This window comes from Atheta coriaria, unplaced genomic scaffold (genome assembly GCF_025399875.1).
Source record: "Atheta coriaria isolate IRGN ID8LTWV9N9 unplaced genomic scaffold, Caltech_Dcor_3.1 hic_scaffold_10_pilon, whole genome shotgun sequence".
NCBI lineage: Eukaryota > Metazoa > Arthropoda > Insecta > Coleoptera > Staphylinidae > Dalotia > Dalotia coriaria.
Window position 1 is genome coordinate 8,331,050 of NW_027045452.1, and position 24,042 is coordinate 8,355,091.

At 34.8% G+C, this 24,042-nt stretch overlaps 1 protein-coding gene across 2 annotated transcripts; it reads left to right on the forward strand.

The window, feature by feature from the left end:
* The first annotated feature begins 5,931 nt into the window (after positions 1-5,931).
* bif (protein phosphatase 1-binding protein bifocal) lies at positions 5,932-23,980 on the forward strand. 2 transcript variants are annotated; one of them, XM_065313492.1, is made up of 4 exons: positions 5,932-8,803; positions 11,157-11,327; positions 23,119-23,245; positions 23,297-23,435. In XM_065313492.1, exons 1-4 carry the CDS (start codon positions 6,926-6,928, stop codon positions 23,302-23,304), a joined length of 2,184 nt encoding a protein of 727 aa, XP_065169564.1. In that variant the 5' UTR covers positions 5,932-6,925; the 3' UTR covers positions 23,305-23,435. The 2 variants fall into 2 exon arrangements, with proteins under 2 accessions (XP_065169564.1, XP_065169563.1); XM_065313491.1 differs by having other exon boundaries at positions 6,218-8,803; positions 23,321-23,980.
* Positions 23,981-24,042: the final 62 nt, after the last annotated feature.

Sequence of the window (24,042 nt, forward strand, 5' to 3'; positions counted from 1 at the left end):
CGAGCTAGCAACGTCGCGAGAGTTCATGATAAGACTACCTGCTGCCTGAACCCCACAGGCAAAAGCAATAGATGCGTAATACCGGCGAGTCGGCACGCGACCATGTGCGCGAATTGCTATAGATGCGCAAAGCCGGCGGCGCGTCGATGACACGCGACTTTGTGCCGAATTGCAATAAACACTTTACCTGCGATCAAAACTAAACTATGATGCAGCTACGTGTATTGTATTTCGCTCGGCGAACGCGATAAAGAAGTTGTTTATAAACAAACGCAGGTAACGGAATTGTATCCCAAACTATTCTCGTGGCCACGTTTTACAACAAACATAAAAATACGCAATATAAGTCTATTTTATGATTTTTAGTTTATGCTAGTGCCATCTATGAATTCTCTTAAAAGTAGTCCCGGAATTTAAATTATTAAAAGCAATAATAAATTAAAATTAGAATTTCGTATCAAATTATCATTATTTAAGAAAAGAAACAAATTATGATATGAATTTTAGGCACTTTCAAAGGACCTAGACACTAAAAATGACATTATATTACAGAGAAACTCTTTAACTACCAAATAATAATAATAAATCTAAAATGACTAAATTATTACTCAGAATACGGCGTGTTTTTCACACGACGTCATAACAATTCCTAAGAAATTCTAAAACCAAACTGTCACGTCCGTGTCCAGACACAAACGGAACAAAAAATCCAACAAGTCAAGCCGAGTTCATTCTTGTACAAGAAGAGAAAAAAACCGTAATGAAATTGCATCCGACATAAGTTAAGATGCTCGGCGCCAGCGCGCTCGGGATGGAGTCGTAACTCGTTATCCGTTTTTCCTGAGAGACCCTTCTCGTTTTTACAGTTTCGCACTTCTTTTAATAATCTTTTTGCGCGCAGCATCTATAATACCCAAGCGAAAAAACATTCACCAAACATTTAAAACTCAACTTTGAAGATATCGTTTTAATTACTCGTACACTGTCAACAAACATTAATATCAATAAAATGCAAGTCGTATAAATTTTATTATTGAATTTATAGTGTTATTCACCCAGAAAATGATGATGTAGGTCAAGATGAAAAAATATTCCAACAATGCATTACATATCTCACAATTTTCTTCCCTAAAAATATACCGAGTGTTAACGTAAACAAATGTATGTTTATAAATATTATACTCGTATGTGATTTAAACATAGTGTATGTCATAGTTTTGTGCTTTTGTAGTCATTGCTCGGACAAAAGGAACGCGAGCGTGAAAAACGCTCGAAAACGCAGCGCGACGATGACATTCTTCGGCTACGTGCCGTCACATAAGTTCCCCGTTTGCTTTTATTGCTCCGCACCAACCTAAGTACAAACGTGTGCGCGCAGAAATCTTATAATAATACTTGCACTCGGCGTCGTGAACTTTTAATGCGCCCGCCACTATTTCTCCATTCCACATACTCGCGTTTTCCGCACGCTTTGGATGAACAAACGTTCGCGCGACACGCGAAAGCATTAAAAACTAATGGAAACGAACGCCTACACACTGAGAAAGGTTTTTTAGGGGATGGGAAGCCTAGTAAGTGCGTTTTGAGAGGGTAAATTATTCGTATTTACACTCAGACTTAACATCTTACAAAGATAATCCACAAATAGTGAAAAAATATTTAAAAACTAAAAAAATATCGGTAATTATTAAATTGTTGCAATTTCCGGCTGTATTGTTCGAAGTTTACGCTCGGGTAACTTTTAACGCGCAAAGTTGTAACTTGTAACATGAAACTGCGAAATGGAAAAATTGAAAAAGATTTCCGGGCTTTTTTTCGCCTATGTAGCACTCTAAAAGTTCAAACTGAAGTTAGCCACTTCTTCAAGTATGATTCTTTTTGTTTTTGTTTTTTACTTTGCTTCCTTGGACAACAAAATTGCGTTAAGACCAACTTATCTCACAACATTTATAATATTGTTAGTTATTGTTAGTTGGCGCAGAAATAAAATAAAAGTATACATAAATCCAATTTATTTGTAGCGTGTAAATTGCAAAATAATAAATGGTTGCAAAACCGAAACAATTTACACTGCAGTGCAATTTGTAGCGCAAATTATTTTGCGAATAAAGTTTTTCAAGTGCATGCACGATAAATAATAAGCTGTCTGGCTGTCAAATGCTGGACTAAATCATATTTTATACTAAAAATATAAAAATTTTAGTTTTTGTGTTGCAAAACGCAATTTTTAATTTTTGGAGTGTAATTAACCCAGTCTATCGTTATCGCGCGTTATACGTCAATACACTTTACATTCCCATTTCACGCCGAAGTGCATAGGCGCTGGGTCGCTGACGAAATCGATGGAATGACGTTATTCACATTTCCGTTATCCTTCTGCGTTTCGCAAACATTTTCGCACTTGAACCACACCAGCACTCACCATTCGTGGCTCTTGACTTCCAATTCACCAACCTTCAAATATTCCAAACGTGCACGATATCTGATTACCTATATTTCAGATTCATCACCAATATTAACTTCGAAAAGTCTTAAATTTAAAGATATGTGTACATTGGGCGGATCAATAGCAACAAATCATTCGATTGTGGTAGAGCCATTTGTTATCTTTGGCTTATTGCGAGCAAACAAAGGCGAGTCGAATTTTTAGTTTATTTCCATTGGCAAGGCGCACAGCGTCCTAGAATCGAACAATTTGCTAATGTAACAACTAATAACATTGGATGCGGACATGTTGACTCTGACAAATGAAATTGATATTAATGTTTGCTTCAATTGCAATTATTACAACGATAACTCAATCAAAATACGATTATTTCCTTTATATTCTTATTTATCTTATTTTGAATAAATTACACGTGCGATACACGTAAATTTCACGATAAAGGAATTAACGCTCGATTTGTTTATTCAAAAATTACTATTCACCGTCAAGTCATCAGCGCGCGTCGAAGCGCCGCCGACATTAATCAACGTCATTAATTTTTCCTGTACGCCAAGAGCGCGCGATGAATGTGTAATGCTTTAATACGCTGAGGAGCGCCGAAAATCCAGACGAAATGTCGAAGGAAACCCGGAGACCTTGCGAAATTAATTTTCCACCACACAAGGTTATATGAAATGGAAATCACGAGAATCATCCAAGGGTGGATTTCACACCAAACAAAAAAAAACACGAAAAAAACATTAATAATCTGAATATCTGCAGGGCTGATATAAATTAAACCTAATACCAAAAATAAATACGTTGTAAATTGTAAATGGACATAATTCAGGATAATGCACAATAAGAAATTAAAACCTACGCGTTTGACCTTTCATCCTTTAAGTGTGACGTCACAATGTGGAATTCTACGTTCTACATTTTCATTTTATGCATTTTGTGACGTCAAATGAAGAAAACTACAACCTTTGTTCTTTAAATTTGTGTTTTGTTTTGTTTTTGTGTGTTATCTTTATGTGAATGACGTCAATTCATTTTTTTAGGTTAGAAAGGGTAGATCTAAGTTTAAAACGAAAGCTTTTAATCAGTTTTTACCACGTTTCTTGCCTGCATCCAAAAAAGTAAATTGGAAGGATCCCGGACTGTTTTCACGTCTCTTTTTTCTGTGTAGTTGTTTAAAGTTTTTGCATTTTGCTTACGTCTTCATGCAGCAGCTTGAGCATTTTTTACAGTGTGTTTGTACTACACGGAATAATTCTAAATATAAACACGTTTTCTATTTTTAGAATAATCAGACGCCAAGGCACAAAATTGAGTTTAATAAGTTTTGGCCGCTTCTTTCGCAAACAACCGGCGCCATATTGGAAATCTTCGCCAAGGCGTGTGTATCGAAAGTTTCCTCGGAACTTTGTGTAACGTTTTCTACTTTTAACCGCACGTATGTACAACATACAAGCCCATCGACCACACGAACAATCGCTTCATTGCTTCGCATTCGCATAAAACTTAAGTTGTGCGCTTGTACTCGTAAGTCTAGTACTGGTACCAGTTGCGTTGATCCTTCATTTGCAAACAAAGAGGCAAGCGCTCAAACTTTCAACGTCACAACCCGGTGATTGCTAACTTCAAGTCAAACACGAACTTGCACAGAATGACTGACGTGTAATTGGGGATTGATGCGAAAGGGCGAACTTTGCTTTTAATTAATGGAATTTACTATATGCAACTGCATATACAAATCAATACACCTAAACATAACCTAGAAATATTATAATATAAAAAAAATAACCGAAGGTTTTTTTTTGTTTTGATTGTTATGTAAATAAAGAAGAAAAAAATTACTTGTAAATGATCGCTGACAACAAAAAGCACAAAGCAAAGATATCGCCAGCTATTACCGAAGAAAAGAAGCCACGAATAAAAACCTCTGTTTACATTTACTCCCCGCGAAAATTCCGACAAAGCGTGCCTGAACAAACAGACTCATCATCCTTTTGTGGATGAGTAATTGTTGTAATTTATCATTACAACTTCCCACGTTCCACAATACCTACTCATCTTTCTTTACCTTTTCTGTGATTATTAATATCTAAGACCGAAATTAAAATATGTTAATGCATCTTAAACAAAAAAAACAAAAAAGATTAAAATAAAAAGATTTTTCAACGAATTAGTTATAATTATATTTATCCAGTCGATAGACTCGTTTGTTATCGTCCACGGACACGTGATAAGCAATAAATAACAAAAATTATTTACGAGCGTATTACGAAAGCCCGAATTCCGGCGAAGAACATTTATAACGAGCGCATCATCCAACAAAACGCAACCATTATAAATCACGTCAATGTCGACGTCCGTGATTGCGTTTTAACAAATGCATTCGATTCATTTATAGCAATTGGTTACATCTATTATGTCATTTATTCAGAATTAAGTACTTAAGTGAATTAATTTAAAGAATAGTTCGAAATTAATTAAATTGCGGCGTGACACGCAAAGCGTCGTGCACAAATAAGGCGCATTGTAGTTAACGAAATTAATAAATGAAACGTTCTTTGACAAAGACTAAAGAAAGCCACGTGCAAATAGAGCTCAAGGCAACACGTAAAGAAAATGCAAATTTCCAACGCGCGACAATAATTACACAAAGCAAAGTTTTTCATATTCCAGTATTACACAATTATATTTTAACTAGATTTTAATTATAGTTTTAATTTAAGTCGTAGAAATAACATATTCTAGGGTTTAGTAGTCGGTTAATTAGTAATTTAAGTTTTCGCTACCTAAAAACCTATTTTACTGGGGAAAATGAAAGGGTTGGTCATCAGTATTTCCAATATTACTCCCTGGAAACGAATCTCCGTTAATCGTGTTCGCTTGGAGTGCGAGGAGAGTGTAAATTTGGGTTCGGTGCGGAGTTAGCAGACTTAAAATCTATCGGGTGCCAATGGTGCCGTTAGTTACATCCAAGAGGACTACTTCAAGGATAGTGGTCAATTATCCCTTAATTCTCATTAGAGTGGACTAGGTCTGGGCATTTCAAGTTAAAATAAGTAAAAAGGGACTAAAAGCTTGAGAATTACATAAAATTTAGTTTTATGCGTTATCTCCTGGTGAGTAGCTAGTGTAAAATACAAAATAATAAAACAGTTTTCTATTTTTATAAAAACTAAAGTAGGAAATATTTAGTACTGCTGTATGCCGTTAGGTGGCGTTAGTAGTACTAAATTTAATATAAGATAGCTATGTAAAGCTTTTTTTGGTATTTGTCAGATGGCGCTGTGTGTTTAAAGCGCCGCGACGGTGACTAACGTATTACCGGGCACCCCTTGACAATCCCCGGCACCCCTCCCGTTCGCGCGCATTTTCGCCACTCTATTAGACTGAAAAAGGGTGCGCTGGGTGTGTTTGCGACACGATTATGGATTCCCTTTGACCTCGAGTGTTGTATGTGTGTATTGCACGACTGTGGAGCGCAAAACAGTAAGGCACGGCGCGCCGGTTCCGTTCCGTTGTTCCGCACCATTCTTCGCCGCACCGGAACACACAAAACATTCTCATCCACATTCATTCATTCACGTCCATCGCGCGCAGCGCACACTCGTCAAGTGTCGCGTTATTAAACGCCCGCTCAAATTAAAATCGTAATTAAAGTGCGAGAGGTTTTCAATTAAAAACATCGACGGTGGCCGTTAAACGACTAGACAAGTAAACTGCAGGTAGAAGTGGAGAGGTAATTACATTCGGTCGGTTACGTCACCTGCGCTGTGTGTGTGTGTTTGTACGGCTGGAAAGTAAAGTTTTTACCATAATTTTGCATTCGCGTAAAGGCGTAAAACACCAACGCGCGCGCGCGGCCGCTCACGAGGTGAAGCAAAAGGTAAACGCAACCGAGGAGTACGACGCCCGGCTGCACGTAACCATGGCGTGCCATTAGGATTTCCATTTCCAGCGGCTCGACGCCAGCCAGCCGGTAATATACCCACACACCGACCAGTCGATACACCACATGCAAATCGCGAACCGCAAGAAAATTCGATGCACATTTCAATCTCCAACTCATCACCATCTCCAAACATTAAAAAAACAAAAAAAACTCAAGTGAATAAAAAATTTAAAAACTAAAACAAACAGCTGTGATATTTTACTAAATACTAAAGAACCAGTGCGTGTATTAATTAGCATCAAGACTGAATTAATTACTAAGTGAATGTTATCCACTGCCAATTTGTGAAATATTCAATATTTTACCGTGTATGGCCTCTGGAAGGGTGGAGGAATACAAAAAACACTCAATGTCAAAACAACAAAGATAACACAAGTGATAACAGCTTATCGCGTTGGGTAATTATACAATACACTTAATACACCTGTCTCGCAGCGAATTTTTACAGTTTGCGAGGTGATATCTGTGCGTTCCGAACGTGAAATTCAATAAAATCTAAATATCGTGTATTGATTAGTGTGCTGTGTTTAATCATGACATCGCTAGATAACGGCATTACTGTAGAAATGCCGCAGTGGAAGCGCGACCTGATAATGAGACGTCGGGCGCAAGCACAAGCACAAGCAGAGACATCGCCATCAGTCAATAAACAGCTGGACAGGGTCTGCTGCTGCCGAGGAGGAGGTGTAGTAGGAGGAAGTAGTGGTGGAGGTGGTGGCGCGTCGGTCGCGGTCGGTTGCCGGCCGCCATTAGGCCATCAACCTACCATCGGCAGTGTGATCGCGAGCGGCAAGAGTGAAACGCGTGCGTGTAGCTGCTGCTCCCCATTGACGTTCGGTGCTGTTAGTTCGTCGTCGCCGACCACGTGTTGCGCCGACACCGTCGACATGGTGCATCTGCACACGGACAGTGACTCCTCGGAGGAGCTAGCGTACGGTCCCGGTATTGTCAGTAAACTGAAGAATCGTTATTTGAGTCTGACCCTTCGTGAAACTGTCATCAAGCGACGACCTTCGATTCTACGCAAAGCGACATCATTGGAGAATTTATTGGATGAAGATGTTTATACGAATGATAGTAAATCCGGGTCTGGGCATGGGGATCAGGATGGCGAGAAGCAGTCAGCGCGGTTGTACGAATCGAGAACGAACGGGACCAACGGGAATGTGAAGAATGTCCCGTCGTCGAACCGGTATCGTGGCGCGACGCGCGGCAGCATGAAGCGAGCGCGTTCGGTCGAGGCCATTTCGCGCATCTACAGCCCGAAAGGGGACCCACCAACGGCCCCAACGCAGACCCAAACCCAACCATCAAACAACAGACCAAAATCCATGCATGAAGAACTCAATGGCACCTTCGCCATCAACCCAATCATCACACCACGCATGAATAAACCCAAGAGATTAACTCCTGTGATCACAGAGAAAGAGAAACCACCTGCTGATGTGGTCAAGCAAGCGAAGAAGATATTCGAAACCCGCCCGGAGAGTCGAACCAGACCTCCACAGCATACAGGAGAGGTTGCCGCTAAAGTAGCCACCTATAAAACCATCATTATACAAACCAAACAGGCGAACACCATCACAAGTAAACCGCCGATAAAACAGAAACCTGTAATCCCATGCGCAGAGGAACCTTTACTAACCCACAACATCACACTGCGGAAAAAACCTACAAAGTTAAACCTAAAGTCTTCCAATAACACCATGACCTCACCATTGACATCTCCAAATGGTAATATTCTTAGTCCCACATCAAATGGTGTGATCCAAAGCCCTCTGAGTCCTCCAGTCATCACCCCGAAAGCCCTACAAAGTCCCATCCCGGATGTCTCTATGGTTATACAAGAGGAAGAGGATAAAAAGACTTCGTCCCTATCGGAGACACCCGATTTGATTCTCCATTCTAGTCCAGTGCATGTACAAAAAGAGAAAGAGAAGGAAAAAGAAAAAGAGAAATTTGATAAGGAAAAAGATAAAGATAAAGAAGTGCAACCCGTGATACACCCCGAACCAGAGCTCAAAAAATCCAAGACAGAACCATTGACGCTGGACATCACCACGTACAAATCACCCGTGAATAATCGCGATCCGGTGCTGGTGTTATCACCGCGCGAAATCGAAAAGAACGCCATCAATGCCGCGTGCAACGGTGTTACGAAACCAGTCGTACCTAATGTGATAAACAACAGTCTGCCGCCACTTCCGGCCGCGCCGCCGGTGATAACCCGCACGAAGGAAGTTGTGGTGGAGGCGCCGCCGCCACCCAAGGCGAAAACACGCAAATCCAAGCAAAATCAGCAATCTGCTGAAGCTTCTTGTATTGTTTTTAACTTTTCTGATAGAAAAGACGTGCCGGATTATATTGGGAACGATGGATGTGTACGGACACAACATATTCCTATGCCAAAGGTGAGTTTTTTCAATTTTGCAAATTTTTGAGGTTAAGTAATAATGCATTTTTATTTCCACTTTTTCTCTCATGCAACTTGCGTTTTTCTTAGTTTTCTATTATATTACATCGCGTGTGACTCGCACGCAATCGGAATTCTTATATTTTTATACTGTATGTGTGCGCAACATAACCTACTTTATGCTTATTCAATAATTGCATATAAATTTTTATTTCATGCCGAAAATCCGTTGGAAAATACAATTGACGCAGTCAAACATCAGATGTGCTTAAAAGATTAGATAATTTATGATTGTGATAACACACCTTTGTGATAAGAGCAAAAACGTTTAACTTGTCAACGGATATTTGTATTATGCATACATTTTGTGTGAATCATGCAACGGAACTATTCGTTTTGTCTTGTGACTTGTGACAAAAACAATTAACAATGTTTTGTTAATATCGAATGTAATGTGTGATTAATTCGATTGCGCACACGAAAGAAATGACATGACTCAATTTATTAGTGTTGTGATTGCAACAATCGGCACGCAATAGCAATAGTTTCGCTTTTGTTTCGTTTGTTATTAGCGCCGAGGTGCGTGACTCCGTGACTCATTAATCGAGCTATTAGACAACGCGCGATGTGTGATTTAATTTAGCAAATTATGTTATGATTGAATCCGTACGTGTAGTAAAAGTTTACGACGCGCAAATTGCGTTTTCGCGAAATTACAAACTGCCAACACACTATATAGGCAACACACACAACACAAAACATAAAAGAAGTAATAAAATAATAGATTAATTGATCAATGTAATGTTTTAATATATGTACTCGTAAATATATTGCAGGGGTCATTGATACCCTCTGTAGGTGATTATCATAACTACATAACTGAACTGAAGCCATGAAATGAGACAATCACGGAGATTTGTCTCCGAGTTGTTTTGCGTGATTCATGATATGCTATGCTAGGATGGCTTCCTGACCAGCGCATATGTCACATCACGGCGCCATTTTGTATTGTGCGCATGTGGCGCGACGACAATAACATGCGAGTGCCGTTGCTTCGCTTGTAATTGCTGTCAAAGTGAACGCGCTGAAAACGAGCCGAAACGAACGGTTCTCATCCCATGAACTCACAAATAGTCATTATGTACAATACATGGAAAGAATCAACATATTTCATCATGGTTTCAGTGGAAATTCAATTTAGATTGATTGATTGTACAATATATTGTGCATATAAGTTGAAAATAGACTCAAAAATATTAATTTTAAGCAAAAATAGAGAAAAACTTAATTTTTCATTAATTTTGAGGAGAAATTCAATTTTTATTGATTGATTGTACAATATATTGTACAAACAACTTGATCACAATCTCAAAAATGGTAATATTTCATTAAAATACAAAAAAACTTAATTTTTCATTAATTTTCGGCAAAAAAATAAATTTTTATTGATTGATTGTACAATATATTGACCAATCAAACTGACCATAACCTCACAAATACTTATTTCCCACAAAAAACACAATTTTCATTAATTTTTCACAAAAATTCATTTTTTTTACTCTGATTGTACAATATATTGACAAACCATGTTTATAACACTCTGTATATGATACATTTAAATTGAAATTTATTCCTGCCAGCTGCAGATAAACAAAAAGCGCGTCGGATGTTGTGATACACAAATCCACGACCCAGTTTTTAATTTAATCGAATTAATAACAATAATCCGGCGCATCAATCATTCCACACGCACTTCGTAAAATCATTTCCATTGCTTGACTCACGAAACTAGTCAGAGCGTCAGCAATGAACAAATATTTGCAATATATTTCTACAGTTAATGATTCACAGCATAACTCGAAAGTTATTTTCACGCTTCATCAGCGTACACCAAGCATTTGTATTCTCTTCATGAAGAGAAGAAGTAAGCGTGTGAAAATTGAGGAATTTGTGCTTTACGAATCACTATGAAACGAATTTCTTCAGAACTTCTTGCATTATTCTGCAGTATTTTGCATCGCTAATTGGAAATTGCGATTTTCCGCTGTTTGCACGTCGCGCATTATTTTACACTTATAATTCCAGCGGGTTGAGTTATAGACGGATTAATATAGTTTGAATTTCAAGCGTTTATCCACGAGAGAAATAAATATGTGTATTAAGTTCAGATTAGATTAGCGCGTTATTTGAGCGTAACCGTTTCGACTTATCGATTTTATTTCTAACGTTTTATTTAAACGAGTTATGGCGAAATGTATTTTGCACTTGTTCCACTTTATCTGCTTTATAGTTTAGATTAAGTTTAAAATAAAAAAAATTAAAATTTTAATTTTAAATTTTTTTTTTTTCAGGCTGGTGAAGGTGGAATTACGTTATTACCAGGATCAACCCGACAGGATTACTTTGATGAAGAGGAATTGAGCCTGGAAGGACCTCCAAGTCCGTGTGACGTGTCGTTTATCAATGATAACGTGTTAATCGATGGAAAATCTAGTCTTAGTAAAAAATCCAAGAAATCAAAGGTGAGTTATTTTTAAAATTTTAAAATTTTCACAAAACTTAAAAATTTATAGTGCAGTGAAAGACGGAAGCGATGATAATAATTGCATTGAATTTTATTTACTCGTATCTTCATCCTACGCGAGATATTTGGCATTTTAACACACCTACAGTAGTTAATTTTAACATATTGCACATAGCAACAAGTGAAAATTGAAAATTAAATATCATCTTCACGTATTTGTTATTTTAGAAACTAAATAACTAACGGATTTTGCAAATATTTAGAACAAATTTATTTTAACACATTTTTTCTTTTTTAGTTTAGTTTAAATTTAGGTTTGAATTTATTTACTTTATTTACTTAAAAGTAACTTTTGAATAGTAGTACTCGTACTAAAATGCTCTAATAATTTATCGTTTCACCGTTGCTTTCGGCGTTCTTTTGGAGTTAAAAATTTTCGGGGTCTTGGGCAAGGCTAACACAATTACGAAACAAAACTTCTCGAGTAGCAGCGCTGCGCATTCATCGAACACATGTCGGATGGCATCACATCACACATGGCATTGCCCGCGGCTGTTAATTACCAAACTTACGGCTTGCTTATATAAACACTCTAAACTAAACTCTAGCAAAACAGACACCAAGTATTATTAATAAAGTATTAATAAAGAAAAAACATCTTTTGAAGTGAATTGAAGTTAAGTTTGAAGTTTGGAGTGGAAACTTGAAAAAATATATAAATTTGAGGTTAGATTTTGATATTTTTAAGATTTATTTGTGATACTAGATCAGAGGTATTTTTAATTTTTTATTTGTTAGTTTTGTGTGGTTGTTTGGCGATTTTATAACTCCACATGAAACGAAACTGTATTTTTGTCTGGCAATACGAGTGGATTAATTATATACATTTACAGTTAATCACGACTCCCGGCGTATTATATAATTTATAATGACTCGGAATTATAAATTATAAATTAAAATTATAAACAACGGAGCATGTGATAGCAAAGTGTCGTTACATCCAGAAACAAAAAATAACTAAATATTAGAATTTACGTGGATTGGCATCTGTTTAATCTTTTGTTGCACTGGTTATAAAGCCAATTACTCTTATAAAAATGCCGCTAAATATTTCCTGAACTCTAAATATGAATTCCGCGTCGCTCAGTTGTATTCACTTGTGTTATGTTTAAATGATTTTGTAGTAACGTAACGTGCACCCCAACAAATTAGCTGAAAAATCGTGTTTAAGTTATAAAATATTGCATTGCAATTTGTAGGGATGTTGGGATCATAATTACAACATTATTTCAAATGTTACCATCAATGTCATGTCTATGAAAAAATATTCTAGCTCATAATTGCTTGAAATGAAAATATTTTTTGTCGTTACACAGAGAAACTATAACGTTATAACGAGGACATTAATATAAACCAATCAAATTGTACATATTTTGTCGTTCTACAGAGTTTTTCGTTAAATCAAGCCTACACTGTATTAAATTTTGTAATCCAATGTTGGACTTGCGGTATACACACCGAACATAGGACTGACAATGTAATTTTTATGTTTTTTGTAACAATTTTTCTATTTTCTAACATTTTGCCATCATACACACATTATCGTTAAATAGAATAACGTTATAACGAGTGTACACAATCAATGTCATCATTTTATTTTATTTTATTATAAAAAAATTCAAATAGTGTCAGGTGAAAGTATAAAAGCTAAAGCTGTGCTCCGATGATTACATTTGTTGAAATATATGAATCAATCGAGCGTCACAAAATCATATTCAAGATGGAAATGTTTAATTTAACACCTGGAGAAAACTGATTTATGCGTTGATTAGACGAGAAATTAAGGTTATAATTATATTACCAACGAGTACGTACGTCTAAATTTAAATTTAAATTCCATTTGCAATTTCAAGTTCAAGGTATGTTCTGTTCCTAAGTGTGTCGCGTTGTTGACTATTTAAATAATAAATAATGAATATGAGTGTTTCCGATGCGACATCGATGAATATTTATATATCTACAAGTTTTCCATATTCGATTATTCATTTTACATGAAATATAATCTATAAAATCAATACTTTTGTATTAAAAAAAAGTGAAACATTCAATTAATTCACGCAGGAAGCTTTGTAATAAAATAGTTTTTAGTGAATGTGAATAAGTACTTGTAAGTAAGCAGGTTTGTTTTGCGGTGGAGTGCAAAGTCGAATAGTGTTACGAAAAATATTCGCGGAAATCATTCTACTCACTCTAGCCACCGGCTGACACTTGATATTAATTGCTAGCTTCGTATTACTAAGCTGCAGTATAATTTGTAAGCATAGGAAATTAAAATTCATTAAACGGATTGAATTTTAAGTTCGGAGGAAAAATATTTTAGATTTTTGTGTGTAGATGGCGCTGTAAAGGTGGTAAAGTGCTCATAACCTCGAAAAATTTATATTTTGACAGTTTAGGAATGATTTATGATAGTAATTTGTTATTTTTTGAAGTATAAATAATTAATATTCACAGATTTGGTTTAATTTTGAGCTATTTGCGAAAATCACTTGGATTTTCGTGTGTAGATGGCGTTCTTAAAGTGATAAAATGTTCATAACCTCAAAAAATGTATACTTTGACACTTGGAAAATGATTTATTTATAAATTTCTTACTTTTTATGTCTTTTTACTTGATAAAAGACTCAAAGTTATTAAAAACCAATATTTTCCACTTTTATGTTCACGTTAACGCGGTGTATGATGACACATTAAAACGCAATAAGGAACAACGAACTATTTTGCAATCAACAACAACAATGGTTTCATTTTTCATTAGAAACAGTGTAGAAATCATTCTTTTAGTCTATCACAACAAATGAAAAGAAAGCAGCAAATGCTCTCTGAATACTCGAATTGACGCAAATGACAAAACGAATCAAATCACTTTCTCATTTTTTCCGCTTCGCAAATCCACGCGTTTTTATATTAACAAACAAAAAAATGTCTTTTGAAAAAAAGAAAAATTATGTGCAATACGCTTACTCTTATAATGGTCGACAATTTGAGCGCATTTTCATGCTTTGATGGCTGCGCAGCGCAGCGCAGGAATTTCCGCGATTTCAAGTGCAGCTAGAGAAGAATATGTTGAATATAGTGAAGCGTGTGGTAAGTGAAGCACTAAATTGCATCTGCACATCTGCGCATGCGCAGAAGACGACAGACAACATGACGTCAGTTGGATAGGTAGAATATCGAGGGTCGGAATGTCGTGAACAGAATTTTAGTTTAGTGTAGACTTTAGTGAAAGGAAGATTTCTCCCCTCTTGATGTAATAAGTGCAAATCGCAAATCTTTAGGGAGGATCTTGCTCTTTACTAAAAAGGGGGACGAAGAATATGACTCATAAAAACACATACAATGTGTTTTTACATATAACATCAGTTAAGTTTTATATTTATATTTAAATTTATATTTAAAAATTACTTTTCCTGTTTCCGTGCTGATAAAACAATTTGCATGTGTATATTTAATACTTTCTACACAATATGTACTCGTATGCACTTATGTTATTACTTAAGTGGATATTTGTTCATAAATTATAGTTTTAAACGCAAAAAACAGTATTTTTACACGAAAGGAAAAGTATGGCACAAATTGCAATTTATTGTGTAATTTAATCTCGGCTGCAATTTTACAATTAAACAGAAAAAACGTAAAAGTCGCGAGTTTATGCTTTTTAATTTGTTTTTCATTCGCTGGTGTTATTACGACGAATGATTACAAATTACGAGTACAACAATGATGGTTATTTCAGACGTAGAAAAGACACTTTCTAATTCGCGTCTCATTACCGCTTGATATAAATTTTTATGCAAATCTAAGCACTTTGCACTCGTCATTGTGTTTTTTGTCATTTTAAAAGAAATTAAGATTAATCGCAGCAGATGTGAATGAAAATCTTCAAGAAAACAAAACAAAAAATGCGTCTAAAGAAAAGAAAAGAAAAGTGAAATAGTTAACAATAAAATAAAACTAAACAAAGCACGATTGGTAACACAAAGCGAAAGCAACAATTGATATGACGATTACGCAGCCGAGTATTAACTACGCAGTGAAAATTTCGTGCTTGGCAATTTTCGCCGATTGTTTCCGTCGCTGTGGCCGCAATAAAACCACAAAAACGAGACAATCATCAAAATTGCGTTAGGCAATGATTCATATTCAAATGGATGGAATGAAACAAGTCCGAGGACACTGCACATCAAAACCAGCGACATTTCTATTGTTTTTTTACTCTATTTGCGTATAAAACACTGAATATTCAAATATCCTATGGTTTGATTTGCGGTACAAGTTCCGAACATACAAAATTACATAATAAACAAGAGAAAATAGAAATTTCTGATAAAATATTATATTTATTTATTTATTAATGTTTAAGTGAATTAATTTAATATTAAATTTTTATTTGTTAAATATTATAAATAAAACGTGTATTAAATAACAGTCGATAATTGCGCTTACGTTTTCCTATCCACAAGGAGTAATAATACTTAACGACTCATTTAAATTTCAATGCATTATGCTAATGCTAATAATAGAGTGAAAATAGAGTCGAGTCGAGTATTAATTCATATCATGGCTAGTAAAGCACATACTCACACATATACACACACAACATTTGGTTCACTTGAATCGTTAAAAATTCAGCGTGTATTAATATTTATAATTTGTTGTATGTTTGAATTAATAATGCGCGAGTCGATGCAATAAATTTAGATTGTAATCACATTGAATTTTTAAACGTTTATTGCTTCCGAAGTTGGTTTTATTGAAATTATGCGTAAATGGCTTGCAGGAAGACGGAAAACGTATTGAAATTTATTATAAAAGAGAAAATATTAATTTTTAGTAGAAATAGTTAATATAATTGATGTTTTATGGGTAAATAGCTTAGATTTCTTGGATAGGTGGCGCTGGTAACGTGAAAACATCGTCATAACCTCAAAATTTCATTTTTCATAAACATTTGTGCTTCTAAAGACATTTTTTTATAAAAATTATGCGTAAATAGCTTACAGGAAGCCGGAAAACACTTTGATATTAATAAAAAAAAGAAAATATTAAATATTAAGCACAATTAGACGTAATATTTCAAGTTTTATGCAAAAATAGCTTAGATTTCGTGCATAGATGGCGCTGTCAAGGTGAAAACATCCAAATAACCTCAAAAAATTATTTTTTATAAAGATTTATGCTTTAATTATGCTTCCAAAGAGATTTTTATACAAATTTGACTTAAAAAACTTGCAAGAAGCCAGAAAACGCATTAAATTCAATAATAAAAGTGAAAATATTAAATATTAAACACAATTAGTCTTGATAATTCAAATTCTATACATAAATAGCTTAAATTTCTTGCATAGATGGCGCTGTCAAGGTAAAACCTAAAAATAACCTCAAAAATTAATTTTTAAATAATAATTTATGCTTCAACAAATGTTTATTTAATTTCCACTTGTTTTTTTTGCAATTTTTGCAATTACCCAGTGATTATTTAATAACACACTATGATAATCTTCAAGGATTTCTCGTATCGCGGATAACGGAAACTTAAAACACAAGAAGTCGCACAAATGCACACCACACACAACGCGGATCTTAAATGGAACGAGGCTAAAGTGTCTTTAAGTAGATCCACTGATTATACATGTTTAACATTGATATTATAAACGCATATTCGAATACTAAACTTTATACAATCTATAATACCATACTAATGTATAATGTGTAATGTGTGATATTGTGGCATCATCATCATTACTACATTACCCATCATTAAGAACAGAACAACCTTCCACAATATTACATTACAATCGCATTCATTGAAAGAATGAATGAAGAATGAAGGCGTAAACGAAGAAACCGAAGAAAAGCAAACAACATTTATTTATTACTAGCTTTATCCCGCGGCTTCGCCGCGTTGAATCCATCAAATAAATATTAGAAATCAATGAAGTTGCTTCTGTACGCGTCTGTAGTCACAGAAGAAGTAACAATGAAGTAGAATGGCGGGAAGTTTAAAATGGCTGAAAGTATAGTCTATGGAAGTATAGTGTACAGTCTCCATAGTGTAGTCAATTGGATTTGATGTTGACGTAGCTGTCGGTAATACAGTGTGATAATACAGTGTGATGGTACTATAGTACTTAGGTTTGAGCTTCATTGCTGGAATGCTAGATGGCGTTAAAGTAGTCAAATAGCCAGATGCAGAGGTATTATTGGCTAAACAATTTCTTTATTTTATTTAAAAAATATTTTTTATTAAATAAAAAGTAGCCTATAACCATTCGGGGACCACTAAGAATATGTGTACAAATTTTCATGATGATCGGTTAAGTAGTTTTTGCGTGAAAGTGTAACAAACATCAGGACATTCGCATTTATAATATTAGTAAGGATTAAATTCGTATTCTGTCGAATAAGTGGTGAGTGGTGTGAGTGGTGAGTGGTGAGCGGCCAAAGGAAGCAGTTTTATTTATTCACATTTTTAGAAACCGCTGTGGATCGACAAAGTGTTTCATTTTTACGCCCGAATGCATCGCTGATTGTTGTGTGTTGCGGTCTGTATTAAATTACGATGCAACGAGCACGTCGACCGCGACGACGACGACGACGTCGAACCTCATAATGCACATTGCGCACTACGCACTTACAATTGAAACAAATCAACAAAGCAACAAGTGAAACACTCGTAACGAAAGAAAAGCAAAGCGAAAAAATTATGCTCTACGTGTTGTTTGGGTTGCAAAAGTGAATTTGGTTGCATACATCGACATTAACTCTCCGCATCTCTTTGTGAATGATGAAATAATAGATGCTCACATTCACATTGTTACAAGTCATTAGTGAAATTAGTGAAATCACTATCGGTGCGGCCATAAATTACGAGTACACCTCGTTAACCGGCTGCCTCTTGCGTTACGTGCGATGCCACCGCAATAAATAATTATGAATATAATAAACGGTGTCGCGCACCGCGTGCAACTGGTTATTACCACCGGCTGTGGACCACCAAGACACAAGAAAGACATTTACTAATAAATACTATGATATGGCGTGTTTAAAGTGTGCAAGTAGAAGTGATTTCACGATAATTAACGCGTTGGGACATTATTTTATTGTTATTGTAATAAAACAAGTATTAGCTTATGAAATATTAGACTAAGAACAAAATACGGTAAAATGGCATTGAATATTTAATATACAATGTGTTTTTGTGGGTTTTTAATCGGTTTTATTAGGTTTTATGTGTGAATAGCTTAGATTTCTTGGATAGATGGCGCTGTCAACATGAAAACATCAATATAACCTCAAAATTTTATGTTTTAATCAAGATTTGTGCTTTATTGTTGCTTTTGAAGAGGTTTTCATGGAAATTATGTGGAAAATGCGTTGAAATTAATAATAAAAGAGAGAAATTATTAAATATCAAGCACAATTAGTGAATATAATTTAATTTTACGAGTAAATAGCTTAGATTTCTTGCATAGATGGCGCTGTAAAGGTAAAAACATCAATTTAACCTCAAAAATAATTTTTGAATACCGATTATAGCTTTATTATTGCTTTCGAAGAGGCTTTTATTGAAATTATGCGTAAATTGCTTACAGGAAGTCGGAAAACGCATAAAAATTGATAATAAAAGAGAAAAAAATAAATATTAAGCACTCACATCGTTATAATTCAAGTTTAATGCGTAAATAGCTTAGATTTCTTGCATAGGTGGCGCTGTTAACGTGAAAACATGAATTTAACCTCAAAAATGTGTTTTTATTAAATGTTTGCTTTTATTTATGCTTTCAAATTGAATTCAAATTTTTTTCAAATTTTTATAAAAATTATCCATAAATAACTTTCAGAAAGACAAAAAACACTTATAATATAGGCAACCAACTTTTCTTTTCATCACTTTTCATAACTGTCAAGTTTAATGTTAATCCAAAACTTAATTTTGTATGCAAATTCCACTGTGAACTCTATTGTCTACAAATTTAAACCTCTGGCAGGTTCAAGATCCTTTCCTAATACAATTCATTAGCACCGTATTTACAAACGGTTCAACTTCGGTGTGAAGTCAAGTCAAGTCCAAGGTTTCAATGTATTTCACCATTTCAACGTATTTCTCAAAGTGTGTTTAGTGTTTAGTCTGTTTAGCATTTCGTGCGTATGTTTACATTAGCCATTTATACTTTGAACTTACAAAGTTTCGCGACCCTAGCCGACGTTTTACGACCTCGTAACACACAGTATGATGTTTGATGGATGCACTTTGTTTATTTTTAGTTTAGTTGAGTGCAAGAGTTGTTAGTGAGTGATCATGTCCTGTGTGCAATGCACGAAGATGAGAAGTGGATAAATAAATAAACGTCTAATAAACATAATAATAGATGTTTTTCACTTTGGGGGCTTTTATTTGAGGTTATGAATAGATTCAAAGGCAACGAACTCGATGATTATTAATAAATATACTTTAATCATGTTTCTGGTTGATTTCTTCACAAATTGAATTGTTATTAACTCGTAGAAAGTTAAAATAGGTTCAGATAATATTTTTGTAGTGGTTTTAACCTGTAATTTTTGATTCTAACCACGAAATTGGCTCAAAAATGATTTTTTTAATAAATATTTGAGTTGAAATTAATAATTAAAGCAAAAATATTAATTATTAAGTAGAATTAGCGAATATAATTCAATTTTATGAGTAAATAGCTTAGATTTCTTGCATAGATGGCGCTGTCAAGGTGAAAACATCGACATAACCTCAAAATTTCATTTTAAATAAAGATTTGTGCTTTATTTATGTTTCCAAAGAGGTTTTCATAGAAATTATGCGAAAATAACTTACAAAAACGTCTAATAAACATAATAATACACATTTTTCACTTTAAGAGCCTATATTTGAGGTTATGAAAAGATTGGATGGCAACGAACCCGATGATTACCAATAAATATACTTCAATAATGTTTAAATCATGTTCCTGGTTGTTTTCTTCACAAATTGAATTATTATTAACTCGTAGAAAGTTAAAATAACCTTAGACAATATTCCACTAGTGATTTTAATGTTTTTTAACCTGCAATTTCCGATTCTGACCACGAAATCGCCTCAAATACCTTGATGCGCAGTTAATGCGAGCAAAAAATCGTAATAACAATAACCAGCTCGACGGAAATAACAGTACAGCCATTACGATACTTTTATTATTGCGATTGTAGCAGCCAAGCTTGATTGGCCGATGGCGAAGAAAAACAAATCAAAAGTAGGTTGGTGGGTTGATGCCGCGCATCGGAAACATGAGCATCGACATTAAAATAAAATAAAAATTATCGCCGCGGCTCATATTGTTCTTATCGGCTTGTGTTATAATAATAGTAATAAAATGCGTTTCAAGGTTAACTACACACTGCTGTACTCATATTATATACTCGTAACCACAGTAAAGATAACACAAGAATTTAAATAAGTTTGTGATACGCTTGTAAAGTATACAATCAAAAGGGAATAAGTTTTTTATCTGTCGTTATCGTTCTCGTATGTCTACATTTCAATGAGTTTGTATTGAGATCTTTTTACTTCTTAGAAAAAGATTAAAAAAAGATAAAAGTTGAGTGTTGTGACGTGGATGGAAGGGTATTATACGTCATTGTGAGAGGTTTCCGGTCGTCAAAGTGCTATAGTGACACATCTTGTTAAGTTTTTGCTGTGTTGCCATATGTAACATCAATTTAACCTCAATTATGTTCTTTTAAACATAAAAACTTGATTTTTACTTGAAAAAGTGAAAAATATTAAAATATAATTGAAAACTTGATGTTTTTTTCATTTTTGCTTTATTAAAACATTTTGTTAAGTTTTTTCCGGAAATTTTGCGTTGTTGCCAAATCTAACCTCAATTTTGCTCTTTTCACATAAAAAAACTTATTTTTCACCCGAAAAGGTAAAAACTATTAAAATATAACTTAAAACTTGATATTTTACCAGAAATATTGCAATGCTGCTATATCTAACCTCAATTTAACCTCAATTTTGCATTTTTCAACAAAAAACTAATATTTTACCCGAAAAAGTAAAAATATTAAAATACGACTAAAAATGTGCTATTTTTCCTTTCCTTCTATTTAATAAATCATTTTGATAAGTTTTTCTCCAAAATTTTGCTCTGTTGCCACATCTAACCTCAATTTAACCCCAATTATATTATTTTCAACACAAAAAACCCTACTTTATACCTTCCCAGGTATAAAAACTATTATAACACAACTTAACTTGATATTCTTTCTTATTTTTACTTTTATTTTCGTTTTCAATGTGAGGCAGATGTTCAAAGTTGAATGAAGTAGAAGTAGACCTTCAGCTTCTCCTCTTTCTCATCTGTTCCCATCCGCAGAGAAGCTACCTGGACTCGAAACTATTTAATTTCTTTCACCTTGAGTCTTGAACATCTACCTGCACCAAAACGTAAATATCAGGGCGTACACACCTGTCGCCCGATGGCTTCTTGGTTTTCTCGCTCACGGCCACGGATACCATTTAATCAACACCATACGAGTAAAAAGAAAAAAACACAATTTTTATCTCCACTCGTATGAGTTAAGACTTTTCCCATCGTATAAACACAACTTAATGAGTATTCCTCTTGACTCGTAATGTCTAGACATTAAAAACTGACTGGCGTACAATAGATATCGAGCTTACAGTCTTACACGTTTAGATTTTATGCGTGCGCGTTTAATTTACGATCGGAATGTTGAATTATCCACACACAACACAAAAGTGTGGATAATTATTTAATACACCACCTCAGCTGCAGTTGTAGTGTGAGAAAATGCTACTCATAGTCTTAAACAAGTGGGAATATGTTTTTTTTAACGCCAGAATGCATGATGCACTTGTAATTTCAAGAGAAGCGAAGAGAATTGCCTCGCAACTTAAGAGATTTAACATTTAACTTGTATGAGAGAAGTGATGAGAGACGTTGAGCTACCGGGGAGTAACCAGACGCAGAACACTTGTGTAAAGTTTCATGTTTCATTTCTTAAATTTCAAAATACGAAAATAAAAAATAAATGGAATTTTTGAGTTCTGCATGTTTGTAGCGTTGGATGAACGAAATACATTTATCGAAACCGTTCAGCGGAACGAAATACACTGTATGTATGTATGTATGTTGCGAATGTGTGCTGGTACATCCTCTTCGGATGTGTAATTTATACGCGTGCCAGCGGTTTCTCTTCGTCGGCACGGCGCCATTTTTTTATTTCGGGACGCTTGCGTATCACATACACACCGGATGACGCTCGGATGATTGTCGTGTTTTTGTTTCCATTGTGTATACGTACTTTCAAAACCATATGTATTGTACAATATATTGTGCAATCATAGAATTAAAGATGTATGTGTACGAGGGAAGCCTACCGATCAAATATTTGAAGCAAATTCCAAAATATCTCAAATATTTTGACATTTTGAATTTCAAAACCTCACATAACCTTAAAATTGCATACAATATATTGTGCAATCATAGAAGAACTTATAATACACAAATTAAAGATGGATGTGTACGAGGGGAAGCCTACAGATCAAATATTTGAAACAAATTCAAAATTGCGGCCCAAACAACGAAATTTATCCGAAAAAATCTTGAATTTAAAAACCTTACATAACCTTAAAATTTCATTCAATATATTGCGCAATCAATCAATCAATCGATAAAAAAATAAAATTTTCAATTTTTTGATTTCAGTTGCGAATACAATTCGTCGAAGCCATCCCCCAGGTGTTTGAATACCCATCAGAAGCATCAATGCTCATCGATGACACACCAGCCCTAAATCAACCCCTCGGTGGTACCACAGTTCCTTCACTCAGCGGTAAGCATAACCTCACCTCAACTAACAAACACCCAACGAAATCCTCTTTAGATGTCTGATTGCAATCGATTCTAGGCTCGACGCTGGCCAACTACACGCCCAAAGGCGCCGCCAATGAGTTTCAACTTGGTGTCACCAAAGCACCACCACCGCCGCTCCCCACGGACATCCTCGCCAAAGAAGACGAGGATGTGATAGAGCACGACACACCCATGCTCTTCAGTTCCGGGACGAACGCCGACATTCTCTTCTAATTTATAAATCTAAATCTTTACTTCAATTGAATTCAACTTGAAAATTTTGTTTACTGTTAATTAATTCATGATTACATCGAACTGATACTACTGCTTCGTCGTACATTCCCTACGTTTTTAATCATCATTGAATATTTGTTTATGTGTTTTGGGTAGCCTAGTTGTTGTGTTGCGATGCAAGCTGTATTATAGAGATATTTATTCGTTAAGAACGCTTCTGTCTATATTACTGTATAATAAATGAGTATATTTAAGTCAGTTTGTAATGTTTTAAAGGCAAGCAATTGTATTATGGAAATTTATGTAATGTACTATAACTTATACGATATACTATGTCAAGTTTAACTGAAATCATCGAGTTTTTGATATGAAAAGCTATAAAAGCGATGCATGTATGCAACCAGTGCAGCCATCTTGTAAAACTTTTATACTTTACTATACATATTCGTACGATGCAATAAACTAAACGATTAAATCAAAATTTAACGAAATTTTTATTATTTTATTATTTTCTTGGTGGATGCGCGCGTCGCATGGCTATTT

Coding starts and splice junctions, on each gene's coding strand:
- bif (XM_065313491.1), top strand. CDS start 6,926: ATGACATCGCTAGATAACGGCATTACTGTAGAAATGCCGCAGTGGAAG. Junction 11,328..23,118: donor AAAAATCCAAGAAATCAAAG/GTGAGTTATTTT, acceptor TTTTGATTTCAG/TTGCGAATACAATTCGTCGA. Junction 23,246..23,320: donor CACAGTTCCTTCACTCAGCG/GTAAGCATAACC, acceptor AATCGATTCTAG/GCTCGACGCTGGCCAACTAC.